This window comes from Octodon degus, unplaced genomic scaffold (genome assembly GCF_000260255.1).
Source record: "Octodon degus isolate 3935 unplaced genomic scaffold, OctDeg1.0 scaffold00146, whole genome shotgun sequence".
Taxonomy (NCBI): Eukaryota; Metazoa; Chordata; class Mammalia; order Rodentia; family Octodontidae; genus Octodon; species Octodon degus.
Genome location: NW_004524722.1, coordinates 4,232,370 through 4,247,921, shown reverse-complemented (window position 1 = coordinate 4,247,921; position 15,552 = coordinate 4,232,370). Strand labels below are relative to the sequence as shown.

At 39.1% G+C, this 15,552-nt stretch overlaps 2 protein-coding genes across 2 annotated transcripts in view; both read left to right on the top strand.

The window, feature by feature from the left end:
• The first annotated feature begins 3,005 nt into the window (after positions 1-3,005).
• The window catches only part of LOC101583590 (olfactory receptor 51E2), a 17,061-nt gene continuing 4,514 nt past the window's right edge, over positions 3,006-15,552 (top strand). The window contains exon 1 of the mRNA XM_012517099.2: positions 3,006-3,176. The gene's annotated coding sequence lies outside the window, so the exon portion shown is untranslated. The remainder of the gene's footprint in view (positions 3,177-15,552) is intronic.
• LOC101564528 (olfactory receptor 51F2-like) lies at positions 8,618-9,562 on the top strand. Its single transcript, XM_004641975.1, has one exon. The coding sequence runs from the start codon at positions 8,618-8,620 to the stop codon at positions 9,560-9,562; it is 945 nt and encodes a 314-aa protein (XP_004642032.1).

The following is a 15,552-nucleotide window of genomic DNA, read 5'->3' as shown; positions in this document are numbered from 1 at the left end:
GCCCTCACACACTTAAATTTAGAAAAAAAGAAAAATGATAGGTGAGAACAGAGAGAATAATAAATAGAAATAACACAAATAGCCACCAGAAATTCATAAAATGTGGTAAAGATGAACTGGACTTCTATGGGTACACAACTAAATAACCAGTGTTGGCCAGGGTAGGATAACTGCTAAAAAAAATTCAGCATGGCTGGAGTCAGGAAAATAAGTGAGTCAAGTTTTAAAGAGGGGAATGATGCTCCCCTAAGACCAGAGCCTTGATATGTTTTTGTAGACTGTGATCTGTAAACAGAGCATTTCTTTGACGCAGCAAGCAGGTTTTTGTTGCTGTCATCATTGTTTGCTTTATTTTAAGTTTGTGTCCGTATTGGGGTGCATCATCCCTTAGTTACCTGACTTTCCTCTGCCTTCTTTCTCCTCTGTCAGACTCTGCTTCTCTCATCACCTGCACTGTTTGTTGCCTTGTAAGGCTCTCAGCCCCGGGACCTATCTTCCAATTTCCTGATTCAACATGATCATTCATTTGAATTTTAAAGGTTGAATTTGGCCTCCCTGGGCTGAATATAAACACTTTGTATATTCAGTGCCATGATAACTTTCACCTATATTTTACTGTTGCAATAAATCTTCCTGAGCATAAACTATGATCTGCATCTTTGATATCTTTGTTCCAATAAATTTCTAGAAATGGAATATTATGGACATTTTAAGATAATAATATACTGGAAAAATCTACCACCATAAAGTTTATGCAAACATTATAAAGCAATGCTTAGTCCACTGTAACACAGCAATACAACTCTGTGTATTATAAGTTTTTTAAAAATATTTGCTGATGTGATAGGAAAGAATATTTTACTGTTTACTGCAGTAAAATGCTGACAGTCAATAAATAAGCTTTATTGCAAGTCCCTACAGCACAGTTTCCCTGTGTCAAATTCTGCCCTTCCTGTTTGGGTTGTCAAGTTTCAGGAACATTAATATAAGTCCCATTGAGTTACAGGCTCCAACACATTTCCTAAATTCAATGACACACTCATGAGGTATATTTTCATCTAATTTAATTGTCAAACATTACATGCACACTGGGCCTGGGAGCTGGTGGGAATGAGGATCCAGAGGGCCCAAGGCTGCCCCAGTCACATGCCTGGCCTGGGCTCTGGCTGAAATGAGGATCTGGCCAGCCCTGGGCAGTCCTACTCACACGCCGGGCCTAGGCACTGGCTGCAGTGGGGATCTGGAGAGCCCTGGGCTGCCCCACTCACACGCTCAGCCTGGGCACTGGCTGGAATCCAAATCTTTCTTTTCAATGAACTAAGAAAACTAAGCTGTAAAAAAAATTGTCAAACATAGTGTTCATAATTTCACTAAGTTTAATAAACTTACCAATGACATAAATACTAAAATGAAATGAGCACAGGACAATGAGAAAGGTTACACCTTGAAGTATGTGTCAGGGTGTACATGAGTGGTTTTTTTTTTTCTGAGACAGGATCTCACTGTACTGTGCAGACTGTCCTTGAACTCATAGGGATCCCATTATCTCACCCTTCCAAGTATTGGGATTATAGACATGAACCATCACACTAACTAAAAAGTAGAATTTTTGGACGTGACGAGGAATAAATAAATTGTGGTTTTATTTTGAGGACAGTGACAAGATTTTTCAATGGATTTTCAAAAGGTGAAAGAGAAAGAAATCAAGTTTAACTCAAAAATTCATATGCCAAAAATAGTTTATAGATGGTGGAAATATCTGAGGATCTAAAGAAATAAGGAAAAAAGATGAATAACATTTAACAATCTATGGGTTCTAAAGGCTAACAAGAGCAATGGTCCCTTCACATGAGATGTCACCAGACAAATCTATCATATACCTACCCCAGTTCCCTTGCACAAGATTCTCAAAATTTGAGCACAAGTGGGAGGAATCCCATGTTATTCTGATTAATTTTCTCCCACCTATTAGATTCGAGTTTCAAAATAGACAGCAGCTCAAATGATGGAAAAGTACAGAAAGCAGTGTTTTCTGTACACTTAAGCTTTGGACTGAGGTGTTTACCCACTTTATTCACCGAAAACTTTGTTTGCACCTCCAAAATAATCTTATTCAATGTGAAGAAAGATTTGCACTAATAATGTTTGGACAGGATATCCTATTTGCTTCTTGTACTATGGATAATCACTAAGAAGAAAACAATGTATAATGTATTAATTATTACAACTGTCCTATTAATCAGTTTTTAAACTGTTACATTGCTATTTGTTTCTCAACAAAATTAAAAATAAATAAATAAAATAAAGTAAAATAATCTTATCATTAGTTGATATGCAATCTTTGGCTAGTCTATCTATCCTCTATAAGACAATAAGAACTATTGCGTACTTTCTAGCACTTACCAGAATGTTTAGGGGAATATTATTAAATACTTACTGGATATATATATATATATATATATATATATATATATATGAATTCATTTATATATATAAATGAATTTTTTCCTAGTTGTAAAAGGTTGCTACTACTGTGAAGAATCCCAGGTAGGCTAATGAAGTAGTATTGTAGTGAATAATGACAGATGTTGGGAATTGTGGAGTGGAGCTTGACCCATACTCAGAATAAGAGATGTACTTAAGCAATTTAGTATAATATTCTGTTTTTTAAATTCCTTTCACAGGTACCACTACAGGTTATAAGGAGGCAATAAAAATTTTCCAAAATTAGATTGTGAATATGGCTGTTGCACAACTCTGAGACTTTACTAAATACTATTGAATTATACATAACACGTGGCTGGATTTTATATTTGAATTATATCTCAATGAAGCTGTTAAGAAAACACTCTTCAATAAAATGGCACAAAGACAAAAAAAGTTACGTCAGCTCATAAAACGTGTAGCCACAATAAATAATTGCATAATAGAACAGATATAAACAACCAAAAAAAAGCTCTATCAGTCCAAAGAAGTCCTCTGGGAACCTCTGCACTCTGGAGACGCAGTGAAATAGTATCCACACCAGGAACTGGCCTCTCGCTCTGTGCATGGGCCTTGATTCCAACCAGCCTGGAGTAAATCTCATTATAGGCTCAGCCCTCTCCTGGAATCTGAAGCCTCCTGGACCTTCTCAGTGTGCCTGAGACAGACAGCAGAATTACTGTATGGGCTCTGTAAGTAAAACTGCTAGCTCACTGAATTGTCTGGCTCTTGATGCATGTGTGTTCTTACCCACAGAGAAGGATTTCTTTCATAATGTGCAGAATTAGATTAAACAGTCGGGTGGTAGACTGAGGAGAATGGCAGAATCATAGAATTAATAATTCCCATTTATTCTTCAGAGAATGGGCACTTTGCTCTGCTTGGCAGTGGTTCTATAACTTGTGTTTGGTCAAATTATTTTAATGTGCTAATACATTTATCACAATCATGGATTCTTATTTCTGAGCCAAATAACTCCTATTGAAACAAAAATTAGCAATTTTGAATGTTTTCTGCATGCCAGGAACTGTATTGGGCACTGTATTTATCCTATTCTATATGTGTAAAAGCTGGGTCAAAGGAAGTTTATATTACTTATAGGTTTCAGTGAAATAAACGTTTTTGAGAACATGAAGATCAAAATTAAAAGTAACCAAGTTACGAAGCCTAATTAAGACTTCACCAGTTGTTTGCAATTCTGAGTGTGATTCATAATCTCTCTAATACTCAGCTACTTTACCAGGAAATCAAGTTTCAAGTGAATTGAGTAATACTCGGTCCATGATGGTGTAGTAAGAATTGAAAGTGTTTATAAAGCTCTTAGTGCAATGTTTGTTGACCAAGTTTCCAATAAATGTCCCATTGCTATGAGAAATTTGTTATTGCTGTACAAAACTGGTTAGTGTTTGAAGAAAGATCTGAACCTGGATCAGTCACACACTGAGAATAAAGATGAATGTGGTTTAGAGGAGCCAGACTAATTGGAGAGTGATGGCGCATAAGGATAGCTTGGGGGAAATGTAGTGTCTCACTTAATAAATAGCCATTAATCACCCTTCGTCCTCTGAGAAGAATAGTCACATATTTTCAGTGTAAGAAATATGCAATCAAACCCATTAAGTCCTCACTAGCAACTGTCTGCTATTAGATTTCATATGTAGACATTGTAAGCCCCCAGTTTTTGATATTTCAGAAGTAAAATCAATAAATATTTAAGAAATACGTGTAAGAAGAGAGGAAGGCATGGGGTGGATGTTAATTCTAATTAAATGACTAGGAGAATGTGATTCGATTTGCTGAGAAATGAACTTTGTAGGAAAAGATCCAGGTTTACAGTGGGGGTGCAGATGAGCTCTGCCTGGCTTGCACTGGAGTCAAAGCGTCCGAGCAATTATGGATGGCTGTGTCCCTCAGAGTTAGATAAAGCGTTCTAGTCACCTTTTATTTACCACTTACTGCAAATAAGAGAGCTCTTACTTGTTCTCTACATTGTTGCCAGAATTACTCTAAATTTCAGATTTGATCACCTTCAAATTTCAGGCCAAAAATGTTGCCATGGTTTCAAATTTTCTGCTAATTTTTGAAAAGTAGAATTTAGGAGATGCCATAATTAGATTGCAGACTTCTGAGTCATCTGGGTGCAAGTGCTATTTAAAGCCATGGGAATAACTAAGTTATCTCAAGGAGAGTATGTGGAGAGAAAGAAATGGGACTTCCTCGAAGGAAAACAAACCCTTCTACAAAGCACCTTGGATGAGACAGAGAACAAGCACACTGTTCAGGAAAAATAGAAGAAACTCGCAAAATAACTACCATTAAGGCGATTGAAAGAGTGTTTAGGAGGAAAAATCTAAACTGCCACAATTTCAGATGAAGGAGAGAAAAATAAATCTGAAATTAAACTTCTGTATGTGTCATTTGGAAAGTCCTCGATGACATCAATTGGGGGGTTTTCTGGTATTATTAGCAAAAAAAAAAAAATCCTGATTGCTACTGAAGGTAAAGAGCCAATAAGCAGAAGCAGATTGTTCTTCAAGTAACATGTTTTCTTATAAAAGATATTTCAGGAAATGGAGGGAGTTACGAGGTTTGTGTTTCACTGACCTCGCTATCCAAACACAGAGGCTCAAAAGGAAAGCTCCTCCGAAGTGCATTGAAAGTGTCAGCAAGAAGTGTGGAAAGCATTCATCATTAAGTTGGGGCAAAATTTGAGTGTTGCAGGCTACAGAAACGGCACCAATGGTACCAAACAAGATACTAAAGAAGGAAAGGAATTCTGCTGGAGTTAAATTAGAAGAGACAGAGAATGATTTGTTTACTTATTCGTAAAATATTTAGAAATGCCTGGCTCTTGAGAATCTACTGTTAAAATTTCAGTTCCTCATCCTCTCTGTGGAATTCAAGAGTTTTATGACCTGGCCCCTCTAATTTCTCTAGCTCCACTTTCGGTAGGCCTCAGATGCACATCGAAAAGTCCACTGTGGTCCTTTGCTTATAGCTATATGATCACTTTTCTGCCTTCATATGTCTGTTCCTGATCTGTGTTTTTAGGCTTAAAGTGTTCAGCATTATAAGCTCTCCTTTTCACACATTTACAACCTCTATTTCTTAGGTACCGAATCACTGCTACTTGCTACTTTACTTGCTCCAGTGAGTTCCAAATGTATGTGTGCCCCAGAACTGAGCTAAGCATTTATGATAGAGGATCGGGTATAACTGATTGTAAAAAAGAATGTGCAGTCTTTTGTCTCTGGGCCCAGAATGGAAGAGTGGAGAATGCCAGAAGGGATAGTGGTTGAACAATGAAAAAGAGAAATTCTTTTAGTTCTCTTCCGCTAGGCTGAACACATGTCAAGTCAGCCTGTGCTCTGTAGTTTGATTTGATTTGGCTTGATTTGGTTATGATCTTTCAATAAAATAGGGAAGAAAAAAACTCTGCCAAGGAGGATATAGATAGCCAATGAATAAACCAAATTATTTAAATAATCAGGTAAAAAGAGAGTTTATTCAGATAGAACTTTAAATGGTGAAAGAAAACATAGAATTTCCTAGAATTCAGTGACAAAGCCTGCATCTCAATCCTTGCGTATTATATTAAAGTCATGACACCTAGAAATAACTGACACATATAGAGGCCCCCTGTGTTTTCAAATATTTTTATTATTCATCACTGTATACTATATTTTGAAGTTATTACAAAATAGAACTAATCCTTCTCCTCCCCTTACCTCTTTCAGAGGGATTTTATTTGTATCACCCTTTAGCTTGTAACACAGAACTATGCAAAAAGTAGGTTCTTGATAGAGGTTCCTCAGGGCAAAAGGCAAGATTGAAAGAAAAAATGTGACAGAGTTTTCCTGTTGAATGCTTTTATGTTGGTATTCTACAGCTCCAAGTTTTTTTATCTCACCTTAGACAAGAAACAGCAATGTTTCAAGCACAACTTTTTTTCTAGAAAGACTTCTCCAAAGTCTACACGACTCCAGAATGTCTGCTTTCTGTTAATTCCTTTTTTTTTTAATCTTTTTTGGCTTTAAAGTTATTTTAATTTGTCAAATGCTAATTACACATACTTACTTGGTTTTTCTATCTGTTCATACATTCTAGAATGATCAAATCAGGGTAATTAGTCTATCTAGCACCTTAGATATTTATCGCTTCTTTTTAATGAGAACAGTTAAATTCCACACTTGTGACTACTTTGAAATAAAAATTATTGTGTGTTATTATAAACATCACTAAGGGCCAGCCAAACAGCTCAGCAGATTAAAGCACCTGCAAGCAGGCGAGCCCCAGGCCTGCGGTGCTGCTCCGCCCCCGGGGCACGCTGAGAGGGCAAATGAGACTGGGCGTGGTGCATGCCTGTAATCCCAGCACTTGGGAGGCTGCAAGCACGAAAATCACTATGAGTCCGATCCAGTAGTGAGACCCTTCCCTAATAAAATGCCATCACTTTTCTATTATAAATTTTGATCGTACACCTCTGATGTTAATTTTGAATCCCTAAGGAGCCTCATAAAGTTATAATTTAGTTGTTCAGGAAACTCACTTCCTTTGCTCACCTTTTTCTATAATTTCAGTTAATTTTTCCTAATATTTAAAATTTTTGACACTCATTTTATTTTAAAGACAAAAACAAAAAACAAAAGTGAAAATCAATAGCAAACACTAAGACAGAAACAGAGTTACACGACAATACATAGGGTACAGAATTTCAAAACAAGAATGTATGCAATCCACGAAGTTCACTTCCAGGTAGCACATCTTGATTGTTTTTATTCCCCTCCACATCCCTCCTCTCCTTGGACTCTCCCACATTTTCATTATGACTGTTATTGGTTTTGTTCATGCTTATGACATAGAATGTTTACATTTATTGCCAGTATTTGGTACATGAGCATGACATATCTGAAACCTTCCTGAGGTTTCTTTAGGTGATCTTCAAGGTGGAGCTCTATCTGGGTGAATGTGTATGATCTAAAAACATTGAAATTCCACGCCACTCCCTGTCCTCACGTGGGCTCCCTCTCCCTCATTGTGCCTTCTCCAGCCACACCCTTCATCTGTTCTCTCCACCCCCCCACCCCACCCCCACTTTCCAATTTCTGCCGGCTCATCAGCCTAACCTGCAGTACTCGACTCAATGAAAAAAGGTGATATTTTCAATAAAGGTATAACTGTTCCTCAAAAATAAAACAATAACAAACTATCAGATATCACTTAAGAAATATGCTTTAACAAAATAGAAAAAGTCTGTTCTGGGAAATTAGTCTTTAGGCACATTGAAGATAGAAACACACGCAAGCATGGCAGCACAGGTGAAGAGCGGTGTCCTCTGTCCCTAAACCTGGTGGTGGGTCTGTATTCGAACTCTCCATCTCTCCAACATACCAAGGCAGGTGCCACAGCACAAGGCCCTTTAATCTGTAGGTATAGCTGGGCGTGATGATGCATGCCTACAATCCAGCACTCAGGAGACTGAGGCAGAAGTACCTCTATGAGTTCAAGGCCAGCCTGGGCTATACAAGCAAGTTCAGGACAGCCTGTACTACCTAGTGACAACCTGTCTCAAAAGAAAACCTAACTGTGTAGGTACTACAGGCACCTGCTCTTGACTTCCTTGATGCCTAAGTTATTTATCTGTCACTTCATGAGTGCTACTTTTTATGATTATTATCTCAATAACTTCTAGCTTTCATGGACATATCTATGGCAAAGTAATATTTCTGTGTCTTGCTACCACCCTGTTTTACTCGGTGATAACTCTCCATTACCATATAAAATCCCAAACAGGATAAAATATGACTGGCCAATCTAAGATAAAGTACCTTTTCTTAGGCCAGTCATTCAGGGATAAAGAAGTGGAGAAAAAGTCTCATGGAATAAATAAAACTAACAGCAAACAGCTCTAGGAAGTAAATGTAAGTGAAGACAATTTTTTTAAGGGTGGGAATGACTATAGTATTTGTAATCTCACAATAGTTTTTATCAATTTAAGTTATTTACTCTAATTTACTATAGTACATGTTCATTTGGCCATTTTTCGGTTCAAAAAAATTATTTATAATTAGCTTAATACACAATCTAGTGTAGCCTTTGTCATTTCCAACTTGTTCTATGCTTTCAACGCAGCATGTCAGCTTTCCCGAACGTCACGTCCTCTCCCATCATCTTCCTGCTCACTGGCGTTCCCGGGCTGGAAGCCTTCCACACCTGGATCTCCATCCCTTTCTGCCTTCTCTATGCAACTGCCCTCTCAGGAAACAGCCTGATCCTCTTTGTCATTACCACTCAGCCCAGCCTCCACACGCCCATGTATTATTTCCTCTCCATGTTGTCCACCACTGACCTCGGGCTGTCCATATCCACACTGGTCACCATGTTGGGTATATTCTGCTTCAATGCCAGGGAGATTGGCTTCAATGCCTGCTTGTCACAGATGTTCTTTATTCAGCTGTTCACTGTCATGGAATCCTCCGTGCTGTTGGCTATGGCTTTTGATCGTTTTGTGGCCATCTCTAACCCCCTCAGGTATGCCACTATTTTAACCGAGTCCAGAATAGCTAAAATTGGAGTGGCGATTGTCCTCAGGGGGACCCTGGTGCTCACACCAATGGTTGCACTTCTTAAACGACTCTCCTTCTGCAGTAGCCACGTGCTCCACCACTCTTACTGTTTCCATCCTGATGTGATGAAGCTCTCCTGCACAGACACCAGGATCAACAGTGCAGTTGGGATGACTGCCATGATTTCTACTGTTGGTGTGGACTCCATCTTCATTGTCCTGTCCTATGCTTTGATCATTAGGACTGTCCTCAGCATTGCCTCCCCAGAGGAGAGAAAGAAAGCCTTCAGCACATGTATCTCTCATATTGGGGCTGTGGCTGTATTCTACATCCCACTGATCAGTCTGTCCTTTGTCCACAGATTTGGAAAGCGAGCCCCGCCCTATGTGCATACCATGATCGCTAACACCTACGTACTGATCCCTCCTGTCATGAACCCCATCATCTACAGTGTGAAGACCAAGCAGATACGCAGGGCTGTAGCAAAAGTTTTCCACTCTAAAGAAACATAGGAGTAAGGAATTCTAGAATTAGATGACCCCTTGAAGGTGATCTACTTCAGGTGATTTATCAATTAAAAGCAAAAGAAAACCTGGCAACCTCTAAAGTTAAGTATATAATCGCTTAAAGTTAGAGCTAGAATGTAGCTAGATCATCAAGTACTTTTATCCCTTCATTTTACATATGAAGAGGCAGAGAGATAGAAATGGGCAGCATGAACTGTTTAAGCCTCAAGTCTGGAATTCTCCTTACCCTTTATTATTCTGAACTGTTGTGTCTTCTATGCCTGTCAATAACCTCAGAATTACATTATTAAAAAGTGACTCCTTAGAGAAAAATAGATAACATTTTCTGAATGCAGGAATAATTTTAACTAGCATTTACTATTTTTTCTGACAAATTAAGATTCTATTTCCTAAACGAACTAACATCTAATTTATACTAAGGAAACATAAAGAAGTAAAGACAAAATTTTAAGAAAAATAATCTGTCCTCTGGAAAATTTTAACCATATTAGAGAGGAAAAAAGAAATTCACATGAAGATCTTTAAACCTCACAATGTTTTTCTATCTGATGATCTTTCCTGAAGAAGATTCTAGAATTTCTCTTGGCCCTCCCTCAACTTTCTGCTCCACAAGATGTTTAAAGTACTATGAGTTGTAAATTAGCTACAATCTGTGGCATTTACCCAGGAATTTTTAAAGGTGTAAGATGTAACAGTTTAATCCAGAAAATTAATTATCACCACCTTGTTTATTTCCATTAATTCTCAAGTATAGAGCACATACATATTTCAATAACACATTGATATTACTCAACTCAGTTGAGTCCTATAGCTGCAATCAGATCCAGAAAGGAAACAGAAGTACCTGTTCATGCCTACAGGAAGTTTAGTAAGTGACTGTAGTATTAATTATTTAATAAGGATGATGTCATATTTGACAACAATATTTTCATTCCGAGTTATTATTAATCTTCATTTCCATATGTTGGAATCTCCTGAGTCTTCATTCCCAGACCTTTTTATGTCACATTCCTACCCTTTGTTATCTTGTCTAATATCATGGCTTTAAATATTTGTATGCTATCAGAACCCATGTTAATATTTATAATTCATGACAACATAATTATCTATGTCAAACATATATGGTCAAATCATCTTAGACTCAGCATGTCCAAAAATCAAGGGCGAAAATGTTCATCCACAGTCTCCTCTAACCAATTACTCTACTTTTCAAGTTACTGAGACAGAACACTTAGATGTATACTTCATCCCTTTCTGTCATCCCTATTTTACATCCAACCTATCAGCACATTTCGAAACTAGTCCCTTATATCACCTCTACTGCTGTCTCCATAATGCTAACCGTAATCTTTCTTTCTTTTTTTTCCTTCCCTCTCAGCCACCCTGAGGTCCCTAAGCAGGTGCTTTCATTCGCTGAGCCATCTCACTGGCCCCAACTAGCCATATTCTTGAATGAAAAACCATTCACGGATAGTCTGCTGGAGAATCTTCTTCCACACTTGCCTTACAGTTTCTCCCCACAGCAATGATTATTTTCATCCATAAAGCAGATTTGCCACTTTGTCCATTCAACATGGCCCCATAACCTCTGGTCTTATCCAAGTAAAATGCAGTTGTTGTAACACCTTCCAAAGGGATCTGTATAAGCAGCTTCCCTCTGTCATCCCAACCTGACTCCCTCCTCCTCCCTCATCCACTCTGTCACACCCCCACTAGCCCCTGGACGCGTCCTTAACTCACCAAGCCTGCTCTAGCATCACTCCTCCTATTCCCACCTGGCCTGTGCCTCCCGCAGAGATCCACACGCATTATCTCCCACACTTCCTATTCAAGTGAACCTTAGTCAGGGGCTGGGAAAATTGCCACAACAGTGACAGCACCTCTCCTTCAATTTGTACCTGTGTCCACTCTCCTCTTTACTTGCCTTTTTTATAACTTCTACTACCTCCTGACATCCAGCATAGCCCATGCTTGGTTTTTTTCTTTTGGCTCTCCCCATCACATAATTTTTGTTTGTTTGTTTTGTGTGGTACCAGGGATTGAACTCAGGACCCTGCGCTTGCCAGGCAAGTGCTTATTCTACTGAACTATCTCCCCAGAACCCTTAACAGAAATTTTAAAGATAGGAAATTTCCTTTATCCCTGCAGTCTCCCAGCCACTCACACTGGATGTGTCACATAGGAAAAATAATAAAATGTCTGAATGACCTGGCTCTGTTTACTTCTCAGGCTTCACTGCTTCTCCTCTGTAAACACTGTAGGTACAAGGAACTTGCACTTCCGTAATCCCGCATTCCCTGTCGCCCTCTAGCCTAGGAACAAGCCATTACTTGTAGCACTCTCTTCATCCCCCGGACTGAGGACAGCAGCGACCCTCAGAGACTCTTTTTTTTTTTTTTTTTTTTTTTTTTTTTTTTTTTTTTTTGTTCCTCGAAGGGCACTTTTGGCCAGCTGGAGAGGTGTGAGGTTTGAACTCCAGCAACCTGAGGCTGACAGCTTTGTGGAAGCAGCCAATTAAAGGCCTCAGCTAGGGCCAGGCCCCCTCAGAGACTCTTCTGGACTTCCGCAGTTGGCTGGCTCCTTGAACAGCTGCCCCTGCAGCGCCTTGGCTTCTCTCCCACGACAGCCCTCCCACACTCTGTTCTCTCTCCACACTCCAAGCTCATCCTGAGAGACCAGGAACTGGGTCTTATTCCTGCTGTTCTGTCCTCTCCATTCATCTTGTCTGGGCTAAAGAAACTTCTAATCTTGGTTGAATTCTTAAATAAAAAAACTCCTTAAGAGACACATAAGGTTTTGGAGTAGCACATATGGAATATAGTTTCCACAGATATGCTTTCATGAAGCACCACACTCTGAAGCTTCAAAACACTAGAAGGTGTTGCCCTTTAATGGGAAAACTTCGCTGTGCTCCATACAGCCTACTGTAACCTTATCCTAAGAGTGTGCAGTCTTCTAACATAAAACTTGCTTCATTAGTTCACTAATAAATGAACATGAAAATAAAAACATGAAGAGGCTGTTACTTTCACTTGTAGCACTGTCTCCCTCCCCTAGGTTAAGAACAGAGAAGTCACTTCAAAGAAGCAATTTATATCTTGAATCAACTGCCAGCTTCTGTTCACTTCCATCCCTTTCTACTCCCTCGCCTGGATTTGCCTTGTGATATACCCCTAACTCGTAGTGAAGCAAAAGCAAATGTCCAAAGAAGGTACAAGGATGGAAATGTGGAAAACCTTGCTTAGATGCTAGATTTTTGTTTCACTGTTTACACACACACACACACACACACACACACACACACAGAGACACGTATTGTGTAATGTCAGACATAGACCAAGGAAGGAGAGGAGAAAGTACAACCTGGGCTACAGAAGGACAGACAAATGTAGATTCCTAAATAGGAGAGACTGACGCTTCAGGCTTGAGAACCAGACTCTGAGTGTGCACATCACTTCTACAGCTTTTCTTCCCTCTCTTTACCCATCTCACAGTATTCTGTGGCTGGCCCTACTGCCCAACAAACCCAGGAACTCATAAGCTTCCATTGCTAAGAAGTAGGTCATCTGGACGTTGAGAACGAGTGGGTCGCAGAACAAATGCCATGCTTTGACCACGGAGGACAAGTTCACTACATGTCTAGGACTGTCTCAGAAGCCAAAGGAGTACTGATCATGTGGTCACTGTGGAAACTACTCAGATACAGTGTGGAGGTGTAAGGGTAAAAACAGAAGCGGTAAGAAGTATTTAGAAGAAGGAGATAGCTCAGTGGCATAAGCTCATGCCTGGCAAGCACAAGGTCCCAAGTTTGATTCCCAGTACAAAACAGAAAAAATTAAGAGCTATTTAAAAGAAAAAATAAACAAGATTTATTACCGAAGAATTTAAATGTGAGGAATGAGATGATATAAACATGTTAAATTTCCACTTTTTGTGAGTACATTCATAAGTACATCTAATCTTCCTTAAATTCACTTTCTCAACATCTATAAAAGTGATCTGAAACATGTCTGGCTATGAGGAGAAAATGAGGTTCTTAAGTTCACAATACATTATCAATTTACATTCATCTGTTTCTCCAATTTTCTCCTTGCTTTTTGTGTTGGCTTGGTGCTACACACCACAGGGCTTACACACAGAGAGACATCATTGATAATTGTTTCTTTCCTCCACGAAATACACTCTGCTTGGACCTAATCCCATGATAATTAAATGTCTCCTCTTGATTTCTCATAATTATCTTTGACCTTTTCTGCCCCTCTATATTATTTTAAGGTTGTGCAGGAGTCTGTGAGCACCAGGAATAAAAACATTTTATCTTTTCACCTCTGCAGTTCTGAGCTCAGCAGACTGTCACATAAAACTTGTTTTGTGTGTTTGCTCACGATGAATGAATGAACTCCATTGCCAGATATAGGTAACTAATAAGAAAGTCTTGGTGGTTAGTTGATAAGAAAATAGTTCTGTTGCTGTTTTCAGAGATTAGTGACAATGACAAGGCAAGACTTGTGTGAGGTATAGTTACAGAGGATGTGAGACAGGAATAAAGTGCTTAATAAAGTACTTCAGCCCTGAGGAGTGTGACGAAGAGCACATGTCCTCACTAGAAGACAAAGATCAGAGCCTACAGGGAGTGGGATAGATACTGGAGAAGGGCGAGTTTTTCAGTGAAGGCCTTAAACACACTCAGCATTAAGAAGTCATAGGATGGGCAGCAACACCTCAGTTCCAACAAGCCCATTGGGGAACTGAAGAAGACAAAATCCAACAAAATTTAGAGCCTAACTCTTTTATATTGTAGCCCTCCTCTGTTGAAAGCACTCTAGTAAGACTTCAGCTCACTAAGAACTGAAAGGAAAGCCTTTTAATGACCTATATGTCCCATGAGGCCCTCTGTGGCCTCGATGTCAGAATTATCCATGGTTCTGTTTCTCTTCCATTCACCCCTCTTCTCGCTGTTCAGGCGCACGGGCATCCTGGATATTCTAAGCCATCAGACGCACTGCCTACTTGGGACTCTCACTTGTACTTTCTAGTCATTCCCACCAATGGTCTTCCCCAGATGTCTCCACAGCTGTATCCCTCACTTCTCTGCTCCTCTCCTCAGAGCCCTCCATTTTGTGAGACATTCTGGGCCAATAATCCTGTTTCAGCTCCTTTCCTCTGATATTTATCAGTTCCTGCTTCCCTTTATTTTTTTTCTCCTGTGATTACCTACATATTTAAAATGATATACATTTTAAATGTATATATTGATTCCATTTGTTGCCTGCCCCTCACCAGAATGCATGCCTATGAGACGTGGAGTTTTGTTTTGTCTCTTTTGCTTATCACACTGTTGCCCCTTCACAACCATCTTTTGAATGTGAATGAATAGTCAGGACTTGTGATTCTGCAACAAACATTATTACCAAGTATGTGACTTAGAGTAAAGAGCCTCCATATTTGTCATTTATTTGAGACATAGGTAGGAGAAAGAGTGACTTCATTACCTCTAGAGCTTTTTCTTTTCTAAGAGAAAAGATGGGAAAAGTTATGGAGAAGGGCTTGTCTGTATTTGAATTTTGAGGTTATACTTTCATGTTGGTTTTTAATGAGGACATGGTCTCAACTTTCTGGGACATTAAGGCAGGAGAATCACAAGTCCAAGCCCAACCTAGGCAACTTATTGAGCCTCTGTCTCATTTTCAGAAATTTAAAAATTTATAAAATGGTCTGTGAGTGTAGTTCTGTGTGAAGGTCCTAGATTTGATCCCTAGTACTTCAAAGAGAAAAGAAAAGAAAATGGAAAAGGGAAGGGAAGGGAAGGGAAGGGAAGGAAAGGAAAGGAAAGGAAAGGAAAGGAAAGGAAAGGAAAGGAAAGAGGAAAGGAGGAGAGGAAAGAGGAAAGGAAAGGAAAGGAAAGGAAAGGAAAGGAAAGGAAAGGAAAGGAAAGGAAAGGAAAGGAAAGGAAAGGAAAGGAAAGGAAAGGAAAG

Bases quoted from the DNA above. Each gene is read 5' to 3' on its own strand.
- LOC101564528 (XM_004641975.1), top strand. From the start codon at position 8,618: ATGTCAGCTTTCCCGAACGTCACGTCCTCTCCCATCATCTTCCTGCTC.